Source organism: Syzygium oleosum, unplaced genomic scaffold, assembly GCF_021117445.2.
Source record: "Syzygium oleosum isolate NSW1041296 unplaced genomic scaffold, Sole_v2.1 Sole_v2.21, whole genome shotgun sequence".
In the NCBI taxonomy this organism is placed as follows: domain Eukaryota; kingdom Viridiplantae; phylum Streptophyta; class Magnoliopsida; order Myrtales; family Myrtaceae; genus Syzygium; species Syzygium oleosum.
The window spans coordinates 3,074,730-3,099,576 of record NW_026607505.1 but is presented as its reverse complement, the minus strand read 5'-3'; the positions used below and the strand labels follow the sequence as shown (position 1 = coordinate 3,099,576).

The following is a 24,847-nucleotide window of genomic DNA, read 5'->3' as shown; positions in this document are numbered from 1 at the left end:
CATTGTATTCAGTAAGTTATCCTGCCGATGCTTCTAAATTGAAAGGAGACTTGTCTGTCAGTTTTTCTCTTCTAGAGAATCATCCCTGACTTGTGCATCGTGTTTTCCTACAGAGAAAGGGTGTTCATTACTTCATTGCGATTAGCCTCGGTTGGTTAACAAGATAATGAGCAAGATCACAGTTTTCCTCTCCCCCATTCATTTTGTTGTTGGAGATGAGTGAAAAACATGAAATTAGTCTAGCAACACATGATACAGCATTACCTTCCTCGACAGTGTCCAGACGAAGTTAATTCCAGCCGTGCGACCCTTCAATGAGAGTATCGACATACGTAGCGGTGCTACATATTTCAATGTTAGGCCTCGTGTATATTCGAAATAATGTGGCCTGTATATGTTAGGAGTATGCTAGTGAAAATTAAAGCGTCTCCTTCACATCAATATCTTGGGAAAGTTGCAAACATTCGCAAGATAGGAATGTACTATTTGTATATACTTGAATTCTTTGTGTATCAATTTCAGGGTAACATCAATTTTTGCTCCGTAACATGATATGAGGCCTGTGTTTCTGATGCTAAATCCTTTTCTGGCCGAAATCCTTGGTTTATACTTCGGACTCTTGCCATCAAGATTACTGCCAGGCGTTTGTTGGTTCATTCTTGCTGAGAGACGACTACCAAAATTTGGTTTATTCCTGCTGAGAATAAAGCACAACTTAATACACAAACCTATCATATCAAAAGAACAAGACCACAGAACAATTGAAATCAAGCATACTGGAATGGGTTCAACGACACTTTCCTTGAAAAAGTTGCGACCACCATGTCGTCACGCTACAGTTTCTGGTGCTGCTCGTGGGAGTTATTCGCAGAGCCGCTCAAGGGGTTCGACGTAAGAAAGGATACAAGCGAAACTTTCTAGGCGGCAATCTTCTCAAGACGAAAGCGCAGCGGCCAGTCTGGCCAGTGTTATCGCACTGTCCAGTAAAGCGAGCCTTGTGTATACCCCAATCGCATCCTTGTATGCCCATAAAAACAATAGCTTTCAATATTTCAAAACTTATTCAAATATACACCAATCTCCCACATATTTCACAAGGTTATAAAAAGAAATGAAAGAATGATGCTGGGTTATTGGAGAGTAATGCATCAGAAGTGATGCTTATTAGGCTATGAATCAAGCCTAGAAAAAGTATTATATAATTTACGAAATCATTGGTAAAGTTTGAAACTTCATGAACCAAAATTTTCTTTTTGTGAATTATAACTTTCATCAATTACGTTAGACTCCCACGAATTTTGTTGTTCAACGCGGTTTTGCACTAATAAGCCATGCACGTGCTTGGTTTATTCATAAGTGCTCTAGAGATTGTTGCCAATAATTCTCATAGGAGCGGCCACACTACACATTTATATAGGTGATTCATCGAGTATATCCTACAGTTTAATACACCACCAATAATGGCTATAGAATTCATTAAGTGCTAAGCGCAACCTCTTTTTTATTGCAGTCTTGCACTATTCTCACTTTAGGGGGGACTGAAATTTTTAATAGTGCATCGCTAGACGAACAAGTAACTTTTTATTGCCCATATGAACCCAATTCATGGGATCGCTAATCACATAAATTGGTTGCCATCATTATTTATTTTCTTCGACTGGCTTAAGTCTCACTCCCCTCAATGTATTGTCAAAGGATCGGCCAAAATCACTTCTCACTTTAAATAATCGATGGACATATTGAAAGTTTTTTTCATTGCAATGGTTATTGCCATTTGGAAATCACTATTGCTGCTAGGAAATCACAATGCATAGACACGAAAGGTGTTGATTTCATTCGCAATGGAAATGACCATTCTTTCACATTATTGCCAAATCTAAATTTACTGCCTATTCTTTCACATTAGCACAATATTGGCTTAAGAAATGATCACAACAATTATGTCATTTGATCATTTAATTCAACCAAATTGACTTTTGGTTTAGTAGGATTGTCATTTTCCCCCACAATTTTGTTTGGCTAATTTCCAAGTTACAGCATCTGTACTAAAGGTGAACAATCCTATAGTAGATTTGTCTCATCTAAATCTCATTCGCAATGAAAATGACCATTCTTTCACATTATTGCCAAATCTAAATTTACTGCCTATTCTTTCACATTAGCACAATATTGGCTTAGGAAATGATCACAACAATTATGTCATTTGATCATTTAATTCAACCAAATTGACTTTTGGTTTAGTAGGATTGTCATTTTCCCCCACAATTTTGTTTGGCTAATTTCCAAGTTACAGCATCTGTACTAAAGGTGAACAATCCTATAGTAGATTTGTCTCATCTAAATCTGATATCCAATTAACGTCACTGTAAATAAAGCGGAAAATCCACTATTTTTATATTCACATGGCCAAAATTACAACTCTAAAGTCCATATTTGACCTTCATATCTTTCTTTTCGGTTCACACTTTTTGTTCATTTAGTCTCACATTCACACACATAAAACATTACACTCAATTCTCATACAACAATTTAGCGACCAAAGACAAAAATTATCATGCAACAGTTTACATGATAGCACATTTCACAAGTTATATAGGTACATTAGGTAGCATCAATTGCGCATAGACTTCACAACAAGAAAAAAAAATTTAGCAGTTACCAAGCAATTGGGCACATTGAAATTGTTGATATGAGCCAGAAGTAGAAGACAAGAATAAAACATATAAACATCCCCAACACAGAATATTCAGGGAAAGAACATTAACGGATGCACACATCCTAATGTAAGCATGTAGGATTTATCTTCTTGATAACGAGATTTAGTGGTTTCCCATACATCATTAGATTATATTTTCACCGTTTATCTATCTGAACATTATTCTATCAGATTCTCAATGAAGAGGATTACCAGACATGAAAAACAACACCCAAGGTTCAACTTATTCTGTGGAAAAGTAACCCAAAAAAATTGGTCCAAGAAACAACAATTTGTTGATAGTAGCAAGGATTAACTAAATTAATATGGCGTTGTTCATTTCCTTTGACACATTGCCAGTCAACAATTATTTTCACTTTAGCTAAAGTAATCGAACATTTGACATTGATATTCTTTAGTTATAGAGAAAACCTCTTCATTGGCAACCCTTCTACTAAATAGGGAAAATTTTCTCCAAAATCAAACTACACTAAGGTATTAAAAGCCATTCACACCCGCTACAACATCGGCATATACCTCGATGTATCATCTGATTACAATTGTCAATCTTCGCCGAAAATCAAACACAAACTAGTGAATTCATGAATATAAAATAGAAAATCATTAAGTGCTCCAATTTCCAGTCCTAGATGCATGCTTAAATAATCATGAACTAAAGAGAGAAAACACCTACAAACGCCCAACTTCCTCTCGAAAAAACAAACATAGGTATTGAAGCTCTAAAGAACTATTTTACCTAGCACTCAATAACCTTACCGAAACCACCCAAAGCTTTTTTGTGCTGGTGCCCGGTAATGTCCCACGACAAACTGCCCATGAATATGCGATACTTGTCCTTCACCATCTCTAAGTCCTCGTTCAATTCCAACAACGGTGGTAGCAGCATTAGCTCCAATTTAGGAATCCATAAGGCAATTATCCTTAGGATTTGAGGCACTCAAATATGTGGGGGATTGTTATATTTTTTTATAAGTTTTGAAATATTGAAAGCTATTGTTGTGTAATAGTTTTTTACGGTCATCAATTATTAACGGTTTTTGTCCGCCATTAATCTATAATGGTTTTGTAATATTTTATAAAGGTATTATAACGATCTTGACTTCTATCAATTTGCAACGAATTTGTAACATTTTTCAATTAAATGCAAGAATTGATGATGGAAAACGGCTCTCTTTCTTTTACCTATAAATTGTTACTCTAAACATAATTGAAAAGTGATATCTCAAAACAAGACTATTTCTTTTCTCTTTATATATATTTCCTTTCTTTGTTGGATTATATACATAATGATGTTCCCCTTCCTTCTATTATAAAGAAGGTTTGTTAAATCTTGGGAGGGGAATCGCTAAAACTTATATCGTACCAAGTTTCGTACTCCAAGGGGCGGAATTATCCTTAAGATTGTTGGAAGAATATTAGATCATAAAAGTAAATAATTGCTGGAAATCTGTTGAAAAAGTTGAGAAAATAATCACTTTAGGATAATTTTTCCCTTCGAAGTACGAATTTTAAGGCACTAGACGCTAGCAACTATCCTCCCGAGATACAACAAAAACTTCTTCTCTATTTTGCACAGAATAATTTAAGGAATATGAACAATGTTATATTTATAATCAAGAAAAGATATGTATAAAAGATAAAAAGAGAATATTCCTGTTTTGATATATATAAGTAACAATTTATGGGTAAAAGAAAAAGAGAGTTGTTTTCCATCATCAACTCTTACATTTGATTGAAAAACGTTATAAATCCATTGCAAATTATAGCGGTCAAGACCGTTACAAAACAATTATAAAATGTTACAAAAACGTTATAGATTAATGGCGCATAAAAACCGTTAGAAGTTGATGATGTTAAAAAATCGTTATAAATATATAGCTTTCAATATTTCAAAACATATTCAAATATACAACCGAAATGAACTTAATGCTCACCCCTACTACAGTGAGCTCAATCCTGAAGTTGGTTGTGCGTGAGGTGTCAACCCCAGTCTTGGTGGTGGCGCCGGGATCAGCCCGAGACTTGGAGGCACTAATGGGACCGATCTTGGAAGTGGTGTGGGGCCATAGATAGAGGCAATTGGGCCAACTCCGGGGTCGACCAAGATTGTTACCCATATCATCTGAAAGAGAAGAAGAGAGGACATAGCTTGAGCTTTCATTGCCATGTTAAGTTAGCCAATGTTAGTGGTACAGTGGGATGATAGGCTAAAGTGTCCAGGCAGAGAGATGATATATACAGGGGAGTCATGAGTCTTATCCTGGTGAAGGTTGCTCTTTCAACTCTTGCTGAGCTTTCACTCATAATAAAGTGTAACTGAAGTGCATTCATTAGATGAGAAAAAGGAGTTTTCTTTATTGAGCTAAATGTGAAATTTAAAGATGTCATTGAAGCTGTAGTAAATTTTCAGAAACTTACTGCTAAGAATATCAAAGTTAATCAGAAAATACATTTTGACCCCTGTACTATAAAGTTCTCTGCATCCACAGCAAAATAAAGAGTGGGCAACGAGCGAACAATTTTTGGAAAAATTGCCCAATCAATCCTAAATTTATTGTACATATGCTTATCTAATCATAAACTAGTCAACTTTGCTAGTTTTGTCCTAAATCTTCGTGTAAAATTTTAATGTAGTCATTTAGGTCAATTTTTGCCGGAAATCGCTAACATAGCGGTCATGTTATCGATATCGGTCCTACATGGCACAACAATATTGGAATTTCGCACAAATGTTTAGGACTAATTGGAAAAATTGGAAAATTTAAGATTAAATTGGCATTCGTACGATAGGTTTAGGACTAATTGAGTAATTTTCCCCACAATTTCTCTATACCTTCTTCTTTTTTTCACTACTTCCTCTCAAACAATGAAGGATAAAGAACTCACGCAAATAACGGGAAAATTACGAAAAAAATCCTAAGCATATTTCGCTTGTACCAATTCAGTACTAAACCTTTTAATTTCGCTAATTGAGTCATAAACCTTTTGATAATTCGTCAATATAGTCCATTTGGTTAATTTTGGCCGAAAATCGCTAATATGGACGGTCGCGACCTTCCCTTTGGAAAATGGATAATGAATTACTAAGGGCTCGTTTGGCAACTTACCAAACAGTGAAAATTTCTATTTTTTTGTTCCCAGAATCAGTTTGGGAACAGAAATTCATTTGTTAAATTTTTTGTGCCCGGGTATAAATTTGCGAAAAATTGTTCCCAGAATCAGTTTTGGAACATAATTAATAAGCAAAAAAAGTAACTTCTTGATTCTGGAACAATTTTTCATTTTTGATTCTTCTTGGTTTTCTTCTTTTTTCTTGGTTTGTTGTTCTTTTTCTTTCAGGCCTGCCGCCAGCCATAAGCCAGGGCCGGCAAGGGCGGCTTGCAGCCGCGATGGCGAGGCCTCGCCATGGCTGGGCGAGGCTCGACCTCGCCCAGATCTAGTGACGGTGAGGTCGGCCTCGCCAGATTTGGGCGAGGTTGAGCCTCGCCCAGCCAAGGCGAGGCCGACCTCGCCGGCCCTGGCTTGTGGTCGGTCGCTGGCGCCGGCGACCGGCCATGGCCATGGAAGGAAAGGAAAAAAAAGAAAAAAAAATATTAAAAAATTCAAAATATTGTTAAAATATTATTAATAAAAAGAAATTTTGTATAGTTACCAAACGCATTTCTGTTCTTTTTCTATTCCAAGAGTATAAATTTTGAGCAGTTACCAAACGCCTTCAAATGCTTAGAAATTGGTATCGGGCACGGAATAAAAAAGAATCATTTCTGAGCAAAATCTGTTCCCGAGCACAGAATCGTTGCCATACGCAGCCTAATCTTACACTTAGTTCGGGCTCTCTTGGATTTTAATTTCAACATGTAATTTAATCTATTCTAGAGTAACCAATGATCAATTATCGGTGGGTTGATTAGAAGCCAAGTAAACTATGTGAGTATACTTCAGTTCTATGAAACAGAGATTTAATGGATTTGTAAATTAGATTAAATCCTATTTGGATTTGGAAACTCATGTTAAACTATTAGATATTATCTAACAAATCTATCCTAATAAATCAAGAGATGCAATTCTTTTGCATTTTTCAAATAAGGAAATTAATCAAACAAGCTCAAAATTGCAAAAGATAAGCCCAAGATCACCAAAGATGTCTATTCAATTCGAACTTGGAAACAAATAATCCAACACCCCGATCTTAATAACTAAAGATCAAGTTACCACTTTTCCGTGCAATCCATAACCTTACATTAATGCCTGGAGATTTATTTATTTTTTTGGGTCGGAATGTGCCTAGAGATTGAATGACCAATTTTGCGCACGTTTAGAATTATGAAATTTTCCTAATTTGAATATACCTAAAATCTCAAGATAATCATGTTAGATCACAATGTCATCAAAATAGGCAATAAAATATATAATTTAGATTTGAATCGGATAATTACCTAGTTTGAATATTTGTTTTCCAAATCATGGACTGACGGCTAAGGACTCACGGTGAGGACCGACTCTCGGCTACCGACGGCAAGATGCTTGTCAGTGATGTCTTAGTTCACGGCAAGGGAGCTTAGCGAGGACTCTCAGTCGAAAGTGAGGTCAAGGAAAGGCCAAAAACTTGACCGATCTTCATTGAGGAGTTCATCAAACCTGCAAAAACATAAACAACTGCAGCGGGCTAAGGGGAATAGCAAACTCAGCGATGGTGAATCACGGATCAGCAGCAGCTCGGTGATGCAGGTGGGTAGTAGGTTGTCGGCATGGCTGCGCACACGCTGCTTCATTGGTGAGGAATCACGGAACAGCAGGACCATAGCGGTTGCTCCAGTTGTTTGGTAGCTGTGACTGGTGCAGTGTAGTGGCTCGTCGTCGAGGAGCCGAAAGATCAGATCAACAGCATCGTCGGGTTGGAGGGTGCCGCGATTGTGTTGGAGTTTTCGTGATGGAGTTCTTGAACGGGGACAGCTTCTCGGCAGCTGCTTCGTCGGTGAGGAGTCACAACTGTGCTAGTCCAACGAGCAAGGCAACACCGGCTAGCGGAGCCGACGGGGTCACGGCCGTGATCTCTCTCTCTCATGTGTTTTTCTATGAATGAGCTAATGTCTCCCTACTGCTGCCCACCCCTCTAATTGTTGGTGACCTCATGTATTTATAGTGAAAACCTAAGTCTTAATTCTATTATCTGGGCTTAATTTCAGCCATATTAAAGAATAATGGGCTCTATTAACATTAAACTCAAAACCTTTTACTTGATCTTAACTCAACTAGATTAAAGTTCACAATCCCCCTTTTCTTGGCGTAAGTTTCGGCTATTATGGGTCTCCATGGGCTTGGCCCAATTTTACTTCCTTCGTAGGCTCAGTCCAAATTATTTAAATAAGTTCAGAATTTAACATTAAGTCCATCCACCGCCGGTCTAATTTAAGTGCAATTAATGAGCTTATCTACTAATGTAAAATGTTCCTAAAATCTATATGTAATTTAATTATTTTTGTTTAGGGGTCGAGATTGATCCCTAATTTTCTATGCAATGAATAACTAGATGAGAAGCGAAAATTTATGTGCCAACATAGACGACGGTTATCATACGTGGCATGACCGGCGCTAACTTGAACAATATTTGCGACTTTTTTTTTTATTTTTTTTATTTTTATATTCTATATTTTCTTTTTTTTCCTTCTTCCTCCAATAGTCACCGGGCCTCGGCGATAGCCGATGACTAGGTAACGACCGACGAGGATCACCCTCCTTGAGATCTAGCGAGGGTCAGGCCTCCCAAGCTTTGGGCGAGGCTCGACCTCGCCGGATCCCAACAAGGGCGAGCCTCGCCAATCGTCACCTTTAGCTAGTCGCTGAACATTATTGAGGCCCCGTGACCAGCGAAGAAAGAATGAAAAAGAAAAACTAAAATATTTAGAAAAATAATTTTAAAAATTGCAAAAAAAATATCCACATTAGCGCCGGCCGTCCTAGATAGTGTTATGTAAGATGGCCGATATCTACGTCAGCGATTTCTGGCTAAAATTGGCCAGATGAACTACATTGGCAAATTATTAAAAGGTTTAGGACTAAATTGGACAAAGTGAAAGAGGACAAATACCATAACTTTTGTACGGTGCTCACTTGAGTACCACAAATTTTTTTTTCGGCTCACTTAAGTGCCACATCGGAGTAAAATTGATCTTTTGAGTGACATTCCGGCAAATCATCCTACGTGAATTTTTTAATTAATTTTCCATCCGATGTGGATTTTTTGAATTTTTTTGAATTTTTTTTATCTTTCTTTTTCTTTATCTTTTTAATTTTTCCTTTGTTGTAGGGCCAGCGAGGGCCACCGACTGCAAAGGCCTTGCCCAGACTGGGCAAGGGCCGCCTCGCCCACGGCCGGTGTGGCCATGAAGGCCTTCGCCCAATATTATGTTTGGAGTAACAATTTGTAATAAAAGAGAAAGAGAGAGCCATTTTCCATCATCAATTCTTTCATTAAGTTAAAAACTATTACAAATCCATTACAAATTGACTACGGTCAAGACCGTTACCAAACCTGTCATAAAAACGTTACAAAACTGTTAGCTTGGCTGTCATAACTTCTATCAAAACCGTTACTTTCAAATATTTCATATGTTTTTCATTTAGTGAGCCGTGGATGTCTTCAATCACTTTCCTTCAGTTGACACATCCCTAACCAATCTCATTTTACTTTTGGCCACTAGTTCAGTCCCTCCATTTTTCCTGGTGCTTGCTTTTGGATTTTGTCAACAAGCTCCCCTGGGCACTAGTTGAGTTAACTAAAAATGGAAATAACACTTTCTTAGACACTTTGAAAATGGAAGAACTGTACATTTTAATGAACTTACTTTAAATCGGAAAACTTCAAATTTCCAAAGATCTTGTTCTGGTATTTACCGGCTCTATTCACTACATATCTTCATTGATCAAAAGGCTACTACGGAACGAGTAACGGCTCACGCATCCATTCCATGTAGTAACCGCCCAACGTTTCTCAATCATAATAACCTCGATTCGAGCGCGCTCGTAGCGCGTGCCTCACCTCAAGTATCATCGATGGCAATAAAAGCACTACTTGTCATTCTAGGGATATGGTTGAACCATGTTCAAATGCGGAGAAAGGTCCAAACTTATCGTCATCTTTGGTGAGTTTAAGACTCGATTGTACAAGATTCAAAATGTTCTAAGATTTTGTTGCACTTTATTGTTCAGAACTTTTGATCTAATTTTGCTTAAGTTGTCTGATGCACCCACCTGCAGATTTGTCTAACTTTGCTAATTTGGGCCGATTCCCGATGTAGCAAGAATTATCCCACAGGGCTCTAGCAAGTCCAGAGATCCCCAAACTCAGTAGTGAACGAATTGCCAGGAATTTCAAGTACGTTTATTTCTTTACCAACATTGCATAACCCAAATATAAGACCTATCGTCCATAAATAACGTGAGAACATCTGTACGTAAGCCGATTGAGGTAACTAGTCATGCAATCTTCTTTAATTGATCCAATGGCCTGACAACAACTAATAGACCTATCATCGACACCAAAATCTTGCATATAGAAAGCGGCAGATATTGGTCCACCGCATTCTTTGGCGAACCTCCGAGCTGACTTGCATCGCTCCGTCGCCGTCGGGGCTGGCCCCAGGAGGCGGTGGTTGGGGTGGCTGCCCGCCAAAAGGTGGCGGGAGCGCCGGGCCGCTCCTGGCTCGACCGAGATGGTCATCAAAGTCAAGGCAAAAAGAAGAAGCGTTATAGATCCTTGCATTGCCATTCTCAGGAGCCAAATAATGACAATGCTTTGGTGCAATCCGAGGCTTTATGGAGGCGAAAGTTGTTCTTTGAACAGTTGCTGAAGCTTTTTCATTTATGATGGTGTGTAGCATTTAATGCGCTATATCGCATGATGGAGCTTATGATTGAGTCAACTCATGAAATTAAATGCGGAAGCGCATTGAGCATTTCATCGACTTTAATCTTTTACTTTTTAAAGATAGATAAAAAGTCATTGGTAGAAGAAGAAGAAAAACACCGGTGATAGGCAAAAATGTATGGAAGAAAGTAATATTGCATATTGAAGACCGGTGACAGGTCGTCCAACTATCGAACAGATTCCCTTGAGAAGAAACTGAATATCCGACGCCGGCGTAAAAGGCGGCACGACCAGAACCCAGCAGAGATCCGGAATCCCATTGACCACTGCCTGCAAGGCAAGCCTGCCCGAGATTGTCGGCCTGATTGCTGGGGATACATAGTGTTGTTGATCTCGGAGCCGCAGCCCTTTACTTTCGCGAGTGGCAAATCGCATTGCTCAAGAGTCGGTGCCAATTCGGCTGTGGAAAATGACACTGTGGTCACGATAGATGGGAGTATGTCGAGGGCCCTGACCTTGAATGTGTTTAGCTTCATTTTTGCTGTGTATGTAGAGACATCTCAGAAAGATAAGTTTCCTAACACAATCCCGCTTAATTATATGGTTAATATTGTCGACGTCTATGCATTTGTGCGATTTTGCTTGCAAACTAAAGTTAGATGTAACTCCATTCGTTGATTCCTTTAGCAGTATCATCCGACGAAAAATTCGCTACAGAGACTTCTTGTTTTGGCCAATCACTCAAAAAGCCATCTGTAAGCAGAACCATACACGGAGTCCCGGTATAGGCTGTCCAGTTACAAAAGTTTCTGGCCTAATGCCCGAAAATTTTCAAATGCCTACCAGGATCATATTATGTGCAAATAGTCTTTGTACAAACCGCATCAGTTTTAACTGATACCACCCACATCGACTTGCAACGGGCGGCGAAGCTTTTTGATGGCGCAATTTTAGGGATTGTACCCGTTTGCTTGATGCCTAAATGGCCGCATCCCATTCTGAGGAGTCCCAATTCTGTAATAATTGTGAAGTTTGTCCAGACAAGGATGGTTACCTATACTGCACGTAACAGTGTCGTTCAGGCATTTTGAAATACTTCCTGGCTCCTGCTTCTGCCTGCCAAAGTTGTGGTTGTGGCATTGCACGTGAATATGCAGCCTTAGGGATCTGAGACTCCGATGGCTAGAATGTTAAACCTGACAAAATGAGCAGGCACGGGGAGATCGGTAAACGTTCTTGTTTCGAGCGTTTCCGGACTTAGTCCGAATGAGAGCTTGAAGCAAGCAGCACAAGGCACTAGGTCCTGGCCAGAACAAGTCAGCATGGATCAACTTGCTTCATCTGGCATATAGACGCGGTTACTCGTCTGGCCTCAACTTGAGTGAGCCCGTTCGGCGTGTTGACAGTTGAAGTTCCTCTCGTGTTTACATTGTCAAAGGCCTAAACAATTTATGGTCTCAGCTCAGAAAGAGAACGTAGACTTTGACCTTCCCTCGGATTCCTGTTACGACGCGAGTGTGAAATTGCAAGACTTGCGTGCTTAGACGGCAAGAATGAGTACTGAATTATATTTTAAAATGTCGAAGTTTACCTTCGTGTCACTCGGCGGTCCACATCTTTACTCGCCGCAGCCACGAATTTGAAAGGAGAGGTCGACGGAACATTCAGGAAAGGAGGAGAATAGATGAATGACTTGCTTAGGCATATTGAACTATAGCATCTGCAAAATGATCACAGTAAGGAATGGAACCTTGATTTAATTTCCAGTCCAAACGAACAATCTCCCATTAGTTTTCGCGGAAACAACATGAAATGGATCAATTGTCGTAGGCTTTACAGAAAGTGCTGACAAACTGGAACGTCAGCCGGTTCTTCAAAACCAGCCCCAACGCCCAACATTTGTCGCTGATTTCGTTCACGGAGTGGCAGCAAGCGGCCGAGACCGACTTAGTCTTGCAAAGGAAACCCAAGACTTCTTTAAGGACCGCATCCGTGTCTACCGCACGGCCAAAGAGCAGCTCCTTGGGTTCAAGCACGCCCCCACGGAGATACGCCTTGGACAGGGGATGCTTGCCCAAGAGGGCGTGAGAGAGCGCGGCGCCGCAATTCTTCAAGTTGTTTATCGCGCCGAAGCAATCTTCGAACCCCAATATCTTCCGGTTTTCCAGGGCGCTCGGTGCCAGGAAGTCCAGCCCGTGGCCGAGCCCCATCCGGACCAACAAGGCCAGGCACAACCCGATGGAGAGTGTGTGCACAAATGTCCATCTTGATGTTGTTGCTTGTAAATTTGAATGGCTTCGAATCAAAAGAGCAATCAAGTCGGACTTTGAGGCGTGATATCACTTTCCTTAAGGATTTATTTACCCCACAATTTTGCTAATGGTCACCGGTAAAAATCCTCCAGGATACAATAAAGTCTCAAAATGAGAATACTAGATAGCAATTCTAGTATTTCTCCAGGATCTTTCTAGGAAACAATTGAAAATGATGACTGTAGTTTTTCGAAAGAAGACTTGAAAATTGATCTCTTTTTTCTTCTTGCCAAAACTCGATATATATAAAATCGGTCTTCATAGGCAACTCTTCACGAAAGGTTGCAAAGCTAACAAAGATATTTTTTCGGAAGAAGTTGCAAACTAAACAAATGCAACCCTTCGGGAAAGGTTGAAAACTGAATAAGTATAATCTCCAAAAGTTGTCTTGAAAAGACACATGTAAAATTCGGAATAAAATAAAATAAAAATATATATAAATAAAATTCCGAATTTTCATAATTTCGAAAATTATTTAATAAACAAAAAACAACCTTTCAACTAATAAAGATTAATGGGATAACCTTACGAAATAAAAAAATAAAGGGATTAATGCTAATTAAACCGGGCGCGCCCAAGAAGTCCAACCCGTGGCCAAGCCCCCATCCGGACCAACAAGGCCAGGCACAACCCGACGAAGATATTCACAGTTATAAAGTGGCGTTTTACCGAAAACTTTCATGTGGGACAAAGAAAAATGCACTATTTTGTTTGTTTTACAAACAAACAACCAACAGCTGCCATGGCTTAAAGACTAAACCAGAGAGAAAGGTGGACAGAGGGACTCTTGCAGATATGGTGGGATTTTTATGCTGGTCCATATTGAAGGCGATGCCTAGGCAGCTGTAGCAATCAATCAATCCTTTTGAAACGCTTCTTGGCTCTTAAATCCTATCTTGGGTTGGATGAACAGTTTAATAAGTAAATGAAAAAGTTCAGCTGCTAATTAACTTGCTGTTGAATATGCCCTTCAGACCATTTTTTTTTGCCCCGCACACGCACACACACACGCATATAGGCATATGAGGAGGAGAGTGTAATATAACATGATTATGCTTGTATCAGAAACATAACATGTTACCTGACATTTACATGTCCAGAGGGAAGTCATGATCAGATAGTATGACCAAGGAATTTGAAAACATACTAATTATTTAGATTTGTTCTATCAAAAGATTCATTTTAAATTTATATCGAAATCAAAGTAAAGATTTTGAATTAAAGATAAAAATGAAGTTACCTGGAATGGGATTAAATGCTTGTAGGGAAAGTTCCAAAACACTCATTGGAGTGTTGCTCTTGTCTCAAAATTCCCCTCCAATTTAGCTTAGTTTCAAATTACTCACGAACCTGATCATTTTGATTCAATAATTCTCGAAATAGCGCCCGTTTCTTAGGCTCCCCCAAACTTAACTTTGTTCCCCTCAAAAAAGAAAGCGCTAAGGTCTCTCGAGCATATTATCGGAAAATTGGAGATTGATCGTAGGCTACAATTAGGCATGAGGTTCAACCGTAAGGAAGCATCCGAACCAACCGAAACTCGCTCAAACAATTGAAACCGAACCGAAAACTTTGATTCGGTTTGGTTCGATCGATTCATGGCTCAATTTTCTGTTTTTTCTTCTTTTTCTTTTTTTTTTTGCTTTTTATTCCTATAAAATATTTTAGTCATTTACGCTATTCAACTATTTATAATTCCGTTACAAGACTATAGATGAAGAAGAAAGCTGTAATGAGAACACCGTGTTGTAGATTGGAGCAAAGCCGACTATGCATTTTCTTGCATGCAAGTAGAAGAGGGTAAAATCAATTGAGGAATTTTTTATTTTTTAATTTCGATATATCTGGTTATGGGGTTACGGTAGTTTTTGGACCAAAATGCCCTTGCTTGTGAAAGGCGCAAAACTGACACGTAACGAGCACATATCCGTTGGCCGGCCATTATTTTTATAAGGAAAAATAATATAAATGGTCCAACAACTTTTACACGACATGTCGATGTGATCTCCGAATTGTTAATTTGTTCAAAGTGATCCCGAACTTTTATTGCATGTATCAAACTAGACCCTAAACTATAATGAATATGTTCAATGTGGTCCATGAACTTTCAATTAGTTCGATATGATCCATGAAATTTTAATACATGAAAATATTTAATATTGTCATTCCATTAATTTAAATTCAGAGACAATATTGAATATCGTCATATAGTCTAGGGACTAGTTTGAATATATACCAAAAAATCAAGGAGGACATTAAACCAATTAAAAATTCAACACCATGTTGTACATTGAGTTAAAGTTCACGGACCACACTGAACAAATCAAAAGTTCGGGGATTACGTTATGCATGGGTTAATTCCAAAAAAAAGCATCAAATTTAGGTCGAGGGACAATTTTGGCCCGAACTTTTTTTTGTCCTGTAAAAAAGCACCAACTTTAGGTCAAGGGACAATTCTGCCCGAACTTTTTTTGTCTCGTAATTTTTTGTCTCGTAAAAGCACCAACTTTCACTTAAATCTCAAATCTGCCCTTATTGACTTAAAACCATTGATTTTCCAACTTGACTATTCCACTTTAGCAATAAATCCACGTGACTTGCTGACTGGATTTAAAGCATTATTCATTGTTTTATTCTCTGAACCACAACTTGAAGAATAACGATAAAAATGTTCGTCTCCTTCACTTCAGCCCAAGTCAAAAATATCTCAGGATTGAATCTTTCACGCCAAACTTCGTCGTTTTGTTGTAATCAAGTTGTAGACCATCGTCCGTCGATAAACGCCATGGAAGAGATTCGCCAGGCTCATCACCATAACTTTTTTTCTCAAACAAGGTTAACTTTTTTTTAATTAACCCCGTTATGCATTGGGCCAAATTTCAGAGACTATACATCGAGCTCGGGAGATTGTTAGGTTGATATGATCAAGTTTAGAGAGCTTATTGAATTTAAAATAATTAAATTAAAAAAGTATTTTGGAATAAAATCAAATCTAGGGAAGTCCCTCTAAATCCTGAACGCAGAGCGAGGAGGGAGAGCGTCGACGCAACGCAAAATGCTGAGAAGGAAACCCAGCAAGATCGAAGTCAAGATCGAAGACAAGGACGAGCTCGAAGACGCCCGCAAGCGCTCCGCCGCCGCCGCCGCCGCCGCCGGCCCTCCCGCCTCCTCCGCCGCCCTTGCCGCCGCCGGAACCTCCTCCATCCTCCAACACCTCGACCGCCCCTCCAACCTCCCCTCCAAGGCCCACCGCATCGGCCTCTCCCCCTCCTCTTGAATCCCTTAGGCGATGGAAGTCGAGGTGAAGCTCCGCCTCCCCGACGCCGGCGCCCACCGCCGCGTCGCCGCCCTCCTCTCCCCCCACCGGCTCCGCACCGACCGCCAGGAGAACCTCTTCTTCGACGGCGCCGGCGGCGAGCTCTCCTCGCGGCGCGCCGTCCTCCGCCTCCGTTTCTACAACGGCGACGCCCGCTGCGTCGCCTCGCTCAAGGCGAGGGCCGTCCTGGTCGACGGCGTCAGCCGCGTCGAGGAGGACGAGGAGGAGCTGGACCCGGCGGAAGGTCGGGAGTGCGTGGCCGATCCGGGGAGGATGGGGTCGGTGGGCTCTAGGGTTTTGAGGAGGTGCAGGGAGGAGTTTGGGGTGGGGGAGTTTGTGGGGCTGGGAGGGTTTGGGAATGTGAGGGATGTGTATGAGTGGAAAGGGCTGACCTTGGAGGTCGACGAGACGAAGTACGAGTTCGGGACGTGTTATGAGATCGAGTGCGAGAGTAGTGATCCCGAGGCCGTGAAGAAGGTGATTGAGGAGTTCCTGAAGGACAATGGGATTGAGTATAAGTATTCGGAGGTGTCCAAGTTTGCGACTTTTCGGTCCGGGAAGTTGCCGGAGTGAGTTTTCGAGTCTTCAGCATTCGATTTTCAGTTCTCACTTATAGCTGCTAAGAGTGTTTTAGCTTTCGTTTTATTAGCGTCCAAGTTTACATTCTTGTTTGGATTGCCTAAGGAATTGTAGATCATGCTGAAGCTATGAATTGTGTGTGATTTGAGTGGATGGAAGTAAAATCATTGCATTGATGAAATTGTGAAGTGAATCATTGGATTTCTTCATTTCCCAGATAGCTAAACAGGGACCTCGATCAATAGTTTGTCATGGGGAATTGAAGCCGTTAGTTTTGTTTTCGTATCAAAGTTTTATCATCAATTGAAGGAAATGAGAGTCACCTTTACATCCCCGAGTTCCCTTTGTCTGCTGTGTTATTTGATATTTATCTAGATAGCCATCTGCTGCCGATTTCCTCCCTTTTTTCTGTGGTTCAAGCAAGGGGCGGTGGAATAGGCTTCATTTAGTTGTCCGAGTTTTCTTGAATATATAATGCCAGTTTTGATTCATTTTCATATCTTTGGAATGGCAAATGACAGTAGTAGGTCAAAGTGTCTTTTAGCTGGATTGCTCGCCAATGTTCTTTCCTTGTCATTCCTTTGGATTTGCATCTCTTTCCATTTGTCAAGTATGCCATATCTGCCACATCTGGAAAGACAGTTCAGATTGCGTGGGATCGCCAGGGCAGTAGATTCAGTATCTTATTTTGCTTGATTACATATGCTTCTTCGATGGTTGGATTGCTAGCATTTTGGTGCACTTTATTGTCTGCTGAGTGTGCTGCGTGCCATGTGAGGCAAAAATTGATCCGAGAATGTTTAATCATTACGTTCAATTTGGTTACTTGAAGCGACAGGATTCATGTATCTCACAGCAAGAATCATCTGCTTTTGCAGGTAGTCGTTGTGGACAGGCAGCGGACGACCTTTATCACCACAAATATTCCTTTTTTTTCGTGGCCATCGGCTCAAGTATCCATATTAATGAGTAAAAAAGTTGGCAGTTCCGAGAATGTTGTGAACTCACAATTGGATGAGGTCGCATGCTACTCTAATTATTCGCATTCAATAAGTGGAGCATTGTATCTCATTAGTATGTTTTCCCCTGGACCGAGTAGTTGTTGAAACGTATGAACTACGATAATATATATTGAGGATGTCAGCTATCTGCAAGAACCATAGACGATGGTCTGATTGTGTTTGTTTAGCTCATCCAAGAGTGATCAGGGAACTCTGGTAATTTGCTCATTTTCAGCTTTGTTTTTCCCCAAATTGTGCTCAAACAGCCTCATCCGTCCAATGCATTTACTCGTTTCTGTTTGGTATTCCATGCTATACTCCATGCGGATTCGCGTTGAAGAGATGACTTTCTTTGCAGTAATCTTTTTGTTAACTTAATTCTAACTTCTCCTTTACAAGAAAAGGGAACTTAAAACGCCAAACATCCTCGACTCATAAAGGTAGCAAACAAATTCATGAATACCAGTCATAGTTAAGTAAGATTAGCTAGCACCATTACCATTGGTGTCCTCATTTGGTCCGTTCTTACCGTTGGGCTATCGAGTATCTTGATAAATCGATACATTTTTTCTCTTTCCTAACTCGTTCAATTTATCATCTTTCATCTCCACAGCGAATATTCGAAAAATGCGACTACATGCTTTCCTTTCTCCCCATATGATAACCAAAATTCAGGATCGCGGAAGTTCCGTTCATATACAATGATATCACTAAAATATATAGATCCGCAATGACCCTTCGAGTTCTGGAGCTCAAAAGAACTGAAAACCACGAGATATGCAACGTAGTTCACAGATTTGACGACATCCGCATTTTGCAGCTCATGATCAGCCAGTGTTTTTGGACATATTCTAAGGCAAACGTGGGCCAATGTACATGCGAATCTCCTTAAGAGTTGTGTTGAGTCAGCCAAGAAGTCAGACTTTCACACGAACCTTCCAAATATCCGACGAGCAAGAAACCACCTTTTTGTCCGATTCCTTCCTGCCGTACCTGAACGAAAAACTGCCCTCTCGTCTCGCCTTCCCCGAGCAAGATATTCCCAACGACCTACTCCGGGGATATCACGATGTCGATGGAGATCGAGGCCGTCGAGGAGGCCCGGCCGGCCGCCGCCGTCGAGCCCTGCGGCGTCGGCGGCGGAGGAGCTGGCAAGGAGAGGTTGAGGAACGATGTGTATGCCGCGGCCGCGTACGGCGACGTGGAGAAGCTCAGGAGGCTGGTGGAGGTGGAGGGTTGTTCAGTGCGCGAGCCAGATGGGCTTGGTTATCATGCCCTGCAGTGGGCTGCTCTGAACAACAGATGTGTTGCTGCTCAATACATCATCCAGGTTCTTCTCTCCCTTTCTTTTAGTGTATCCCTTTAGCGAGGAACGAAAAGGTTGCGCTTTTTTGATGGGGTCGTCTAGATGGTTTTTACTGTGTCCAGATGATTTATCTGTTTGAATTGGTTCCTCTGTTTTCTGGGTTTTAAGCACTTTTTCTTGTATGTTTCCCAAGTTCATTCTTATTCCGGGAACTATGAGTTGGCTTTGTTGTGCTTGGCTTCTCTGAAGTTCGTGCCTTTATGTGTGTTTTATGCGGATGAATACTGTTTAGAGTGAGGGGGTTTTTTTCATCAGTGAATTTAGGATTCTCCAATCACTCTCCTCGATTCTGAGAATATATGTGAAAAAGGAAATCTGGGTTTTTCTTTTTTGGTGATAAGAATATTGGTCGAATCATTGAGAGCAGAACGTCACTCATAGGCCTTAACATTTAGTTTTTATGAGTTTCAAAAATTAACTTGCAAGATATTGTTCTGTGGATGTGAACCATGTTAAGCTCAGAAGTTTTTGCGGGAGAGTGATTGAGTAGAATTTGATTGTGTACCAAGGATAATTGGTGTCTAATTCTTCTCTGTTCTTTCCAGCATGGTGGAGATGTAAACGCAGTCGATCACACTGGGCAGACAGCATTGCACTGGAGTGCGGCACGAGGTGCTATCAAGGTAGCAGATCTTTTACTTCGAGAGGGTGCTCGGATTAATACTGCTGACAAGTGCGGGTTTCAGGTTTGTTCATGTCTGTGTACGTTTGATATAATATTCTCTTTATCTATCGTGGCACATGGCCTTTTAGTTGTTGGCTTCTGGATCTGAGAGCCATAATAACTCTTGGTCCATATAACTATACATCTGTTCAAGAAACCATACTGAAAGAAGAAGTGATTTATTTACTGTGAATAGAAACATCATAGAAAGCTGGTAGCTGGAGATTTCATTCGTCTTAGTAATTCAGAAACAGCTTTGTACTTACTGCTGAACGTTCACATGGACATGATCGCAGACAACACATGTTGCAGCTCAGCATGGTCATACTGCTTTCCTTCATTGTATGATCTCAAAATGGAATGTGGACGCTGATGTTCCTGACAATGATGGAAGAAGCCTTTTGCACTGGTACCTGAGAACCTGCAGTCTAATGCCTTTACGATATCGTATATATTTCTACTCGTACAGTTACCTATAGTTAGCTTGTGGTCAAGCTGCATAATTTTGCATTCTTGAGGATGTTATCATTTTACAAATCACATTCGCATGATTGTCTTCAGGATGCAAATGTGCCGCCCACCTAGTATTAAGGAGTCATTGTTAAGATGTATCTCCTAGGAGAGCTTTTTAGTCATGTTACTTGGCTTACATGCTGTCTGTTTCCATGTGACACTGTTAATGTGCTCAATTTGATGCTCTAATGGTCTGGAAGAGGGGCATGGGCTCATTTTCATGAAAATGATGGATTGAAATTTGTAATTGTAAGTTCAGAGACATTTGAAAAAGATAATGAATGTGCAGAGACCAAAAGTTGATCAAGTTGATTTTTATTATTCATTCTTTTGAGATTGTTAAAGGCATGAACTTCAATAGCCAGATTCTTATAGAAATCGGAGGGTTGCTCCTCTCCAAGTATTTTCTTTTGAACACGCATATTTGCATCATTCTATTTGCCTTCTGCATTTATGTGAATTGATGCTTTCAAAAAGCTTCCTTCTACTGTAAACACCTGATGGGACATTATTATTTGTCATTGAATTCCAGGGCTGCTTATAAAGGTTTTTCCGATTGTATACGTCTTCTCTTATTTCTAGATGCTCATGTTGGACGCAAGGACAAAGAGGGTGAGTTTACATGCTCCATTCTTGCAGAGCTGGCCCAATGAATGTGATGATAAGAAAATCATAGTTGCCTCTAGCTGATCACATATTAATTCTGTTGGTTTAGGGTGCACTCCTTTGCATTGGGCCGCTATTCAGGGGAACTTGGAGGCGTGTGAGGAATTAGTAAGGGTTGGCAAGGAGGAATTGATGGTGACTGATAATACTGGCCTTACACCAGTTCAGCTTGCATCTGATAGGAATTACCAACAAGTTGTGTATTTCCTTGTAGGTGCTTCGCTGACATGTCATTCTAATATGTCATGATGATGAATTTTTGCACTTCAGATGTTATCGCTACACATTCTCCTGTTGTACCGTGCCTGTGATGACATACTCATTGCATTCCTGGCTTCCTGTGAAAGTGAAGCTGCCTGTAACATCTTTCCGTGATACGATAGGAAACTTTGTAGATATAAGATATAGAAGCAACCTTGCGTTAGAGTTATTTTTGGTACGTTACCGTTATTCTGGTGACATCTTATGCATAAGAGATGAAGTATGCCTAGTCTAAAGCTATATTTACCTTAAAAAAAATTCTAAAGCTGTGATTAGCACCAAAAAAGATAGTCAAACCCACGAGCTTTCCTTCTAACATGATATGACTATTGCACTACCACAAACATGCAATTTTTAATGTGATTGATCTTTTGGAGGCTGGTTTGGGAACATGTTTCCTTTTTATATGATATGGCTATCTTCACCTGGTGGCGTACTGTAATTTCTGTGATGTACTACTCTGACCTTAAAAATCAGGCCATGTGTCCATTGTCAATCTCTGTCAAAGGCACTTGACTAATCTACTGCTTAGTTCCCCAACATCATACAATCTTGAAATACTGAGAAATCTGTTCTGCAGGAAAATGCCCGAAAGCAGCTTGATCAGAAGCTTTATTGGAATAGTGGCTTTGGGAAGTTTTTCAATCTCGGGTTCGCACCCATTCTGTGGGTCATAATTCTTTTGCTACTGGTGACCTACACAAAATCCATCATAATGGGTATCTTCAGTGCACCCCCTCCTCCACTTCTCTCCCTCTGTCTCACATCCATGTGTGCGCATCATTAGTTTTCTTTGGATTGATGGTTCAATCCAACAACCTTTACAGGACTTAAAATTATATTCGTGGTGCAGGATCAGATCTACCAAAGTTAAGATCTGGTGTTGACTTTCTTGCATGGCTGGGGGCTCTCCTAGCAAGTGCTGGACTTGTCATGCTTTACAGGTGCAGCAGGTAAACAATTGTGAGGTGTAAAGACTTTTACATGGCACCAACCCCTCAAGAAGAAAAGCAGAATATTTTGTTGTTTCTACACCTCATTGTACTATGTCCTGTTATTTTACTTTATCTATACTGTCCTGAAGGTTTTGCATGTATAGTAGTGATCATGATATTTGACTTTATCTACGCATGATTATTTAATTATCCTGTTATTGTTTCTCCTTAACTTTGTTCTCGACAGTTTTTGTTTGTTTTCCTTCTTTACTTGCTAGAATATATAAGGATTGGTTTATTGACTAGGGTGTCGAGAACATTTTGAATCATGTGTAGGATAATTCCCAATGACTTAGTTACTGTGCTGGAAGCAAAGTTGTTGTTTTGCTCACAGTTACATATGCTACATTCGCATATAAGATTATATAAGGATGCGTGGTACTTTCTATGAGTACTTTTTTGTTCTTATCAGGTGCCAAATTCGCAGTTATTTCACCTATTTAATTTGTGCCTTTTCTTCGATTGCAGCAAGGATCCAGGATACATCAGAGTGAGCTCGCATGATCATAAGATTATGACAGACAATGTGCGCTTTGACCCAGATTGCTATTTCCCTTGTAATCTTTTGTATTGTACTCTGTATCTCAACAGTCAATCGAATTTCTAGCCCAGTGGAATTTACTCTTTTATTAACATTAACATACTCTAAAGCGCTTAAGTGAAGGTTTGGTTTGATATTTAAGCTCTAAGCAGTTTGGTAATTTTTTTTTATTCTTTTTATTTTTGGTTATATGGGATCATTAGGAACCACTGTTGAAGATTGAGATAAATAATCCCGCTTTGCTTGCTGGCAACTGGTCTCAGCTCTGCACAACATGCAAGGTGGCATCGGTTAACCTTTATATTTAGCATATACCTCATTCCTTCTTTATCTTTTTCCTGATCTTTCTTTTATAGTGTTAGATTGTGAGGCCTCTCCGCGCAAAACATTGCTCCATTTGTGACCGCTGTGTTGAACAATTCGACCATCATTGCCCTTTGGTATCCAACTGCATTGGCAAGGTACTCTTACATGATGCTGAAAGCCAATACGCGACCTTGCTTTTTTCTCAAATTATAGTAGTTTTCTCCATGGAATTTTGCGAGATTGAATACGTTTTCAAAAAGAAATTTCATTAGCTCATGGTGTTATCATAGTTTCTCATGTCACATGACCATCAGTCTTAATTGTTTCCAAAATGTGATTGACAATCGATTTTCGAGTTCAATACTATCATGAAGTTCAGATTAGCTCAACTTTAAAAAAGTACTTTTCCTTTTATCTCCCTTCTTGTTCATATATTTTAATTCACAGTTTTTCAATTGTGATGCAGAAGAACAAGTGGGATTTCTTTGTATTCCTAGTTTTAGAAGTTTTGGCTATGTCAATTACCGGCGCAGTTGCTCTTACAAGTAGGTTTTATCAGTTTTCAGTGTAAGTTATTAAGTTCTGCTTGTGGCATTTTTTCCCCTCATAACAATAGAATCTTTGCATACAGGAGTTCTGGGTGATCCAGCTGCACCATCCTCTCTTGGTGCTTGGTTGAAACATGCTTGTATCCATCACACTGGTGCTATGTCATTTCTCATTGCCGAGTTTTTCCTCTTTTCAGGTGTTGTAGCATTGACAGCTTTGCAAGCATATCAGGTAACATCCATCGTTCTCTATTGCACATCTTTATGTCGCAATGAAAAATGACAAACACTTTTTATCTTGTTGTTTATTGTAGTGACACGCCTGTTACTTGTCTAGTTGGACTCCTTGCACTTTTTTTTCCAACGACCTTTCTAAAAGTGGCAAAATTCCTTGTGACAGATTTCTCGTAATATTACCACGAACGAGAGGGAGAACTCTATGCGCTATAGCTACCTCAAGGACCTGGGTGGCAGATTCTGGAACCCCTATGACCGTGGTTTTGGGAAGAATTGTGTAGATTTTTTCCTCAACGGATACAATGAAGATGTGGAATATATTGGAGACTGGGCTGATTCCGAGGGCATTGGCATGAAGGTTATGGCGAGGAGATCAGATCAAGAATACGATGAGTAGATGTGAATCTGAAAAAAAACAGAAAAAAGAAAAACAATGGTCACTGCGAGACTTCTGATGGCAGCTGCACTGGTGACATCTCAGTTTCGACAGACTGGTCCGCTATATTGAAAGCATCAGGGCATTGAATTCAAAGCCGGAAGAAGCTGAAGTTGCGTCATGGCTGTGTTGTAAATACGTCTGATAAGTTCATAGAATGATCGAGTATCAAAGTTGTGGGTGGCGCATACAGTCTGTCCCCGTATGAAGTTTTGTTCTGAGGTTAAAGTTGGTCATATTGTTCATGAAACTTTCTGTGTGAGCAGATGAAACTGATGTGTGTCGCGAACCTCACGAGGTGAAGCCCCAGAGGTCGCTGAGTGAAAATTTAGGTGTCGACAATGTGACATGTACATGCTTGCTTAAGAAAAATAGTCTTCTTGTTTCACACATGGGTCATGAATTCATTCCACGCAATTGATAGGAACATTATAAACTTTTCTGGGCATTCTCCTTCAAATTAATCTGAGAACCGATTTCGCAAATATCTGTTCGTGTGAAGAGAGCCTACCGGTGCTGAAAT

General features: G+C 40.1%; 2 protein-coding genes across 2 annotated transcripts; both read left to right on the top strand.

Annotated features, from left to right (window-relative positions):
- Nucleotides 1–15,889: 15,889 nt before the first annotated feature.
- Nucleotides 15,890–17,978, top strand: LOC115690788 (triphosphate tunnel metalloenzyme 3). The gene is made up of 2 exons (XM_030617251.2): nt 15,890–16,780; nt 17,669–17,978. The coding sequence occupies exons 1-2, from the start codon at nt 16,185–16,187 to the stop codon at nt 17,670–17,672; spliced, it is 600 nt and encodes a 199-aa protein (XP_030473111.1). The 5' UTR covers nt 15,890–16,184; the 3' UTR covers nt 17,673–17,978.
- A 637-nt stretch (nt 17,979–18,615) lies between these two features.
- On the top strand, nt 18,616–24,712 carry LOC115690752 (protein S-acyltransferase 24-like). Its single transcript, XM_030617217.2, has 13 exons — nt 18,616–19,121; nt 19,703–19,843; nt 20,118–20,230; nt 20,867–20,946; nt 21,050–21,210; nt 21,842–21,980; nt 22,115–22,214; nt 22,725–22,782; nt 23,001–23,078; nt 23,160–23,258; nt 23,570–23,648; nt 23,735–23,883; nt 24,052–24,712. The coding sequence occupies exons 1-13, from the start codon at nt 18,861–18,863 to the stop codon at nt 24,283–24,285; spliced, it is 1,692 nt and encodes a 563-aa protein (XP_030473077.1). The 5' UTR covers nt 18,616–18,860; the 3' UTR covers nt 24,286–24,712.
- Nucleotides 24,713–24,847: the final 135 nt, after the last annotated feature.

What these genes read in the sequence shown, in the direction of transcription:
- LOC115690788 (XM_030617251.2), top strand. Translation starts at nt 16,185, where the DNA reads ATGGAAGTCGAGGTGAAGCTCCGCCTCCCCGACGCCGGCGCCCACCGC.
- LOC115690752 (XM_030617217.2), top strand. Translation starts at nt 18,861, where the DNA reads ATGTCGATGGAGATCGAGGCCGTCGAGGAGGCCCGGCCGGCCGCCGCC. An exon ending in ATGCTTTACAGGTGCAGCAG is followed by an intron (nt 22,215 to 22,724) that starts GTAAACAATTGT and finishes CTTCGATTGCAG; the next exon opens with CAAGGATCCAGGATACATCA. An exon ending in TATCCAACTGCATTGGCAAG is followed by an intron (nt 23,259 to 23,569) that starts GTACTCTTACAT and finishes ATTGTGATGCAG; the next exon opens with AAGAACAAGTGGGATTTCTT.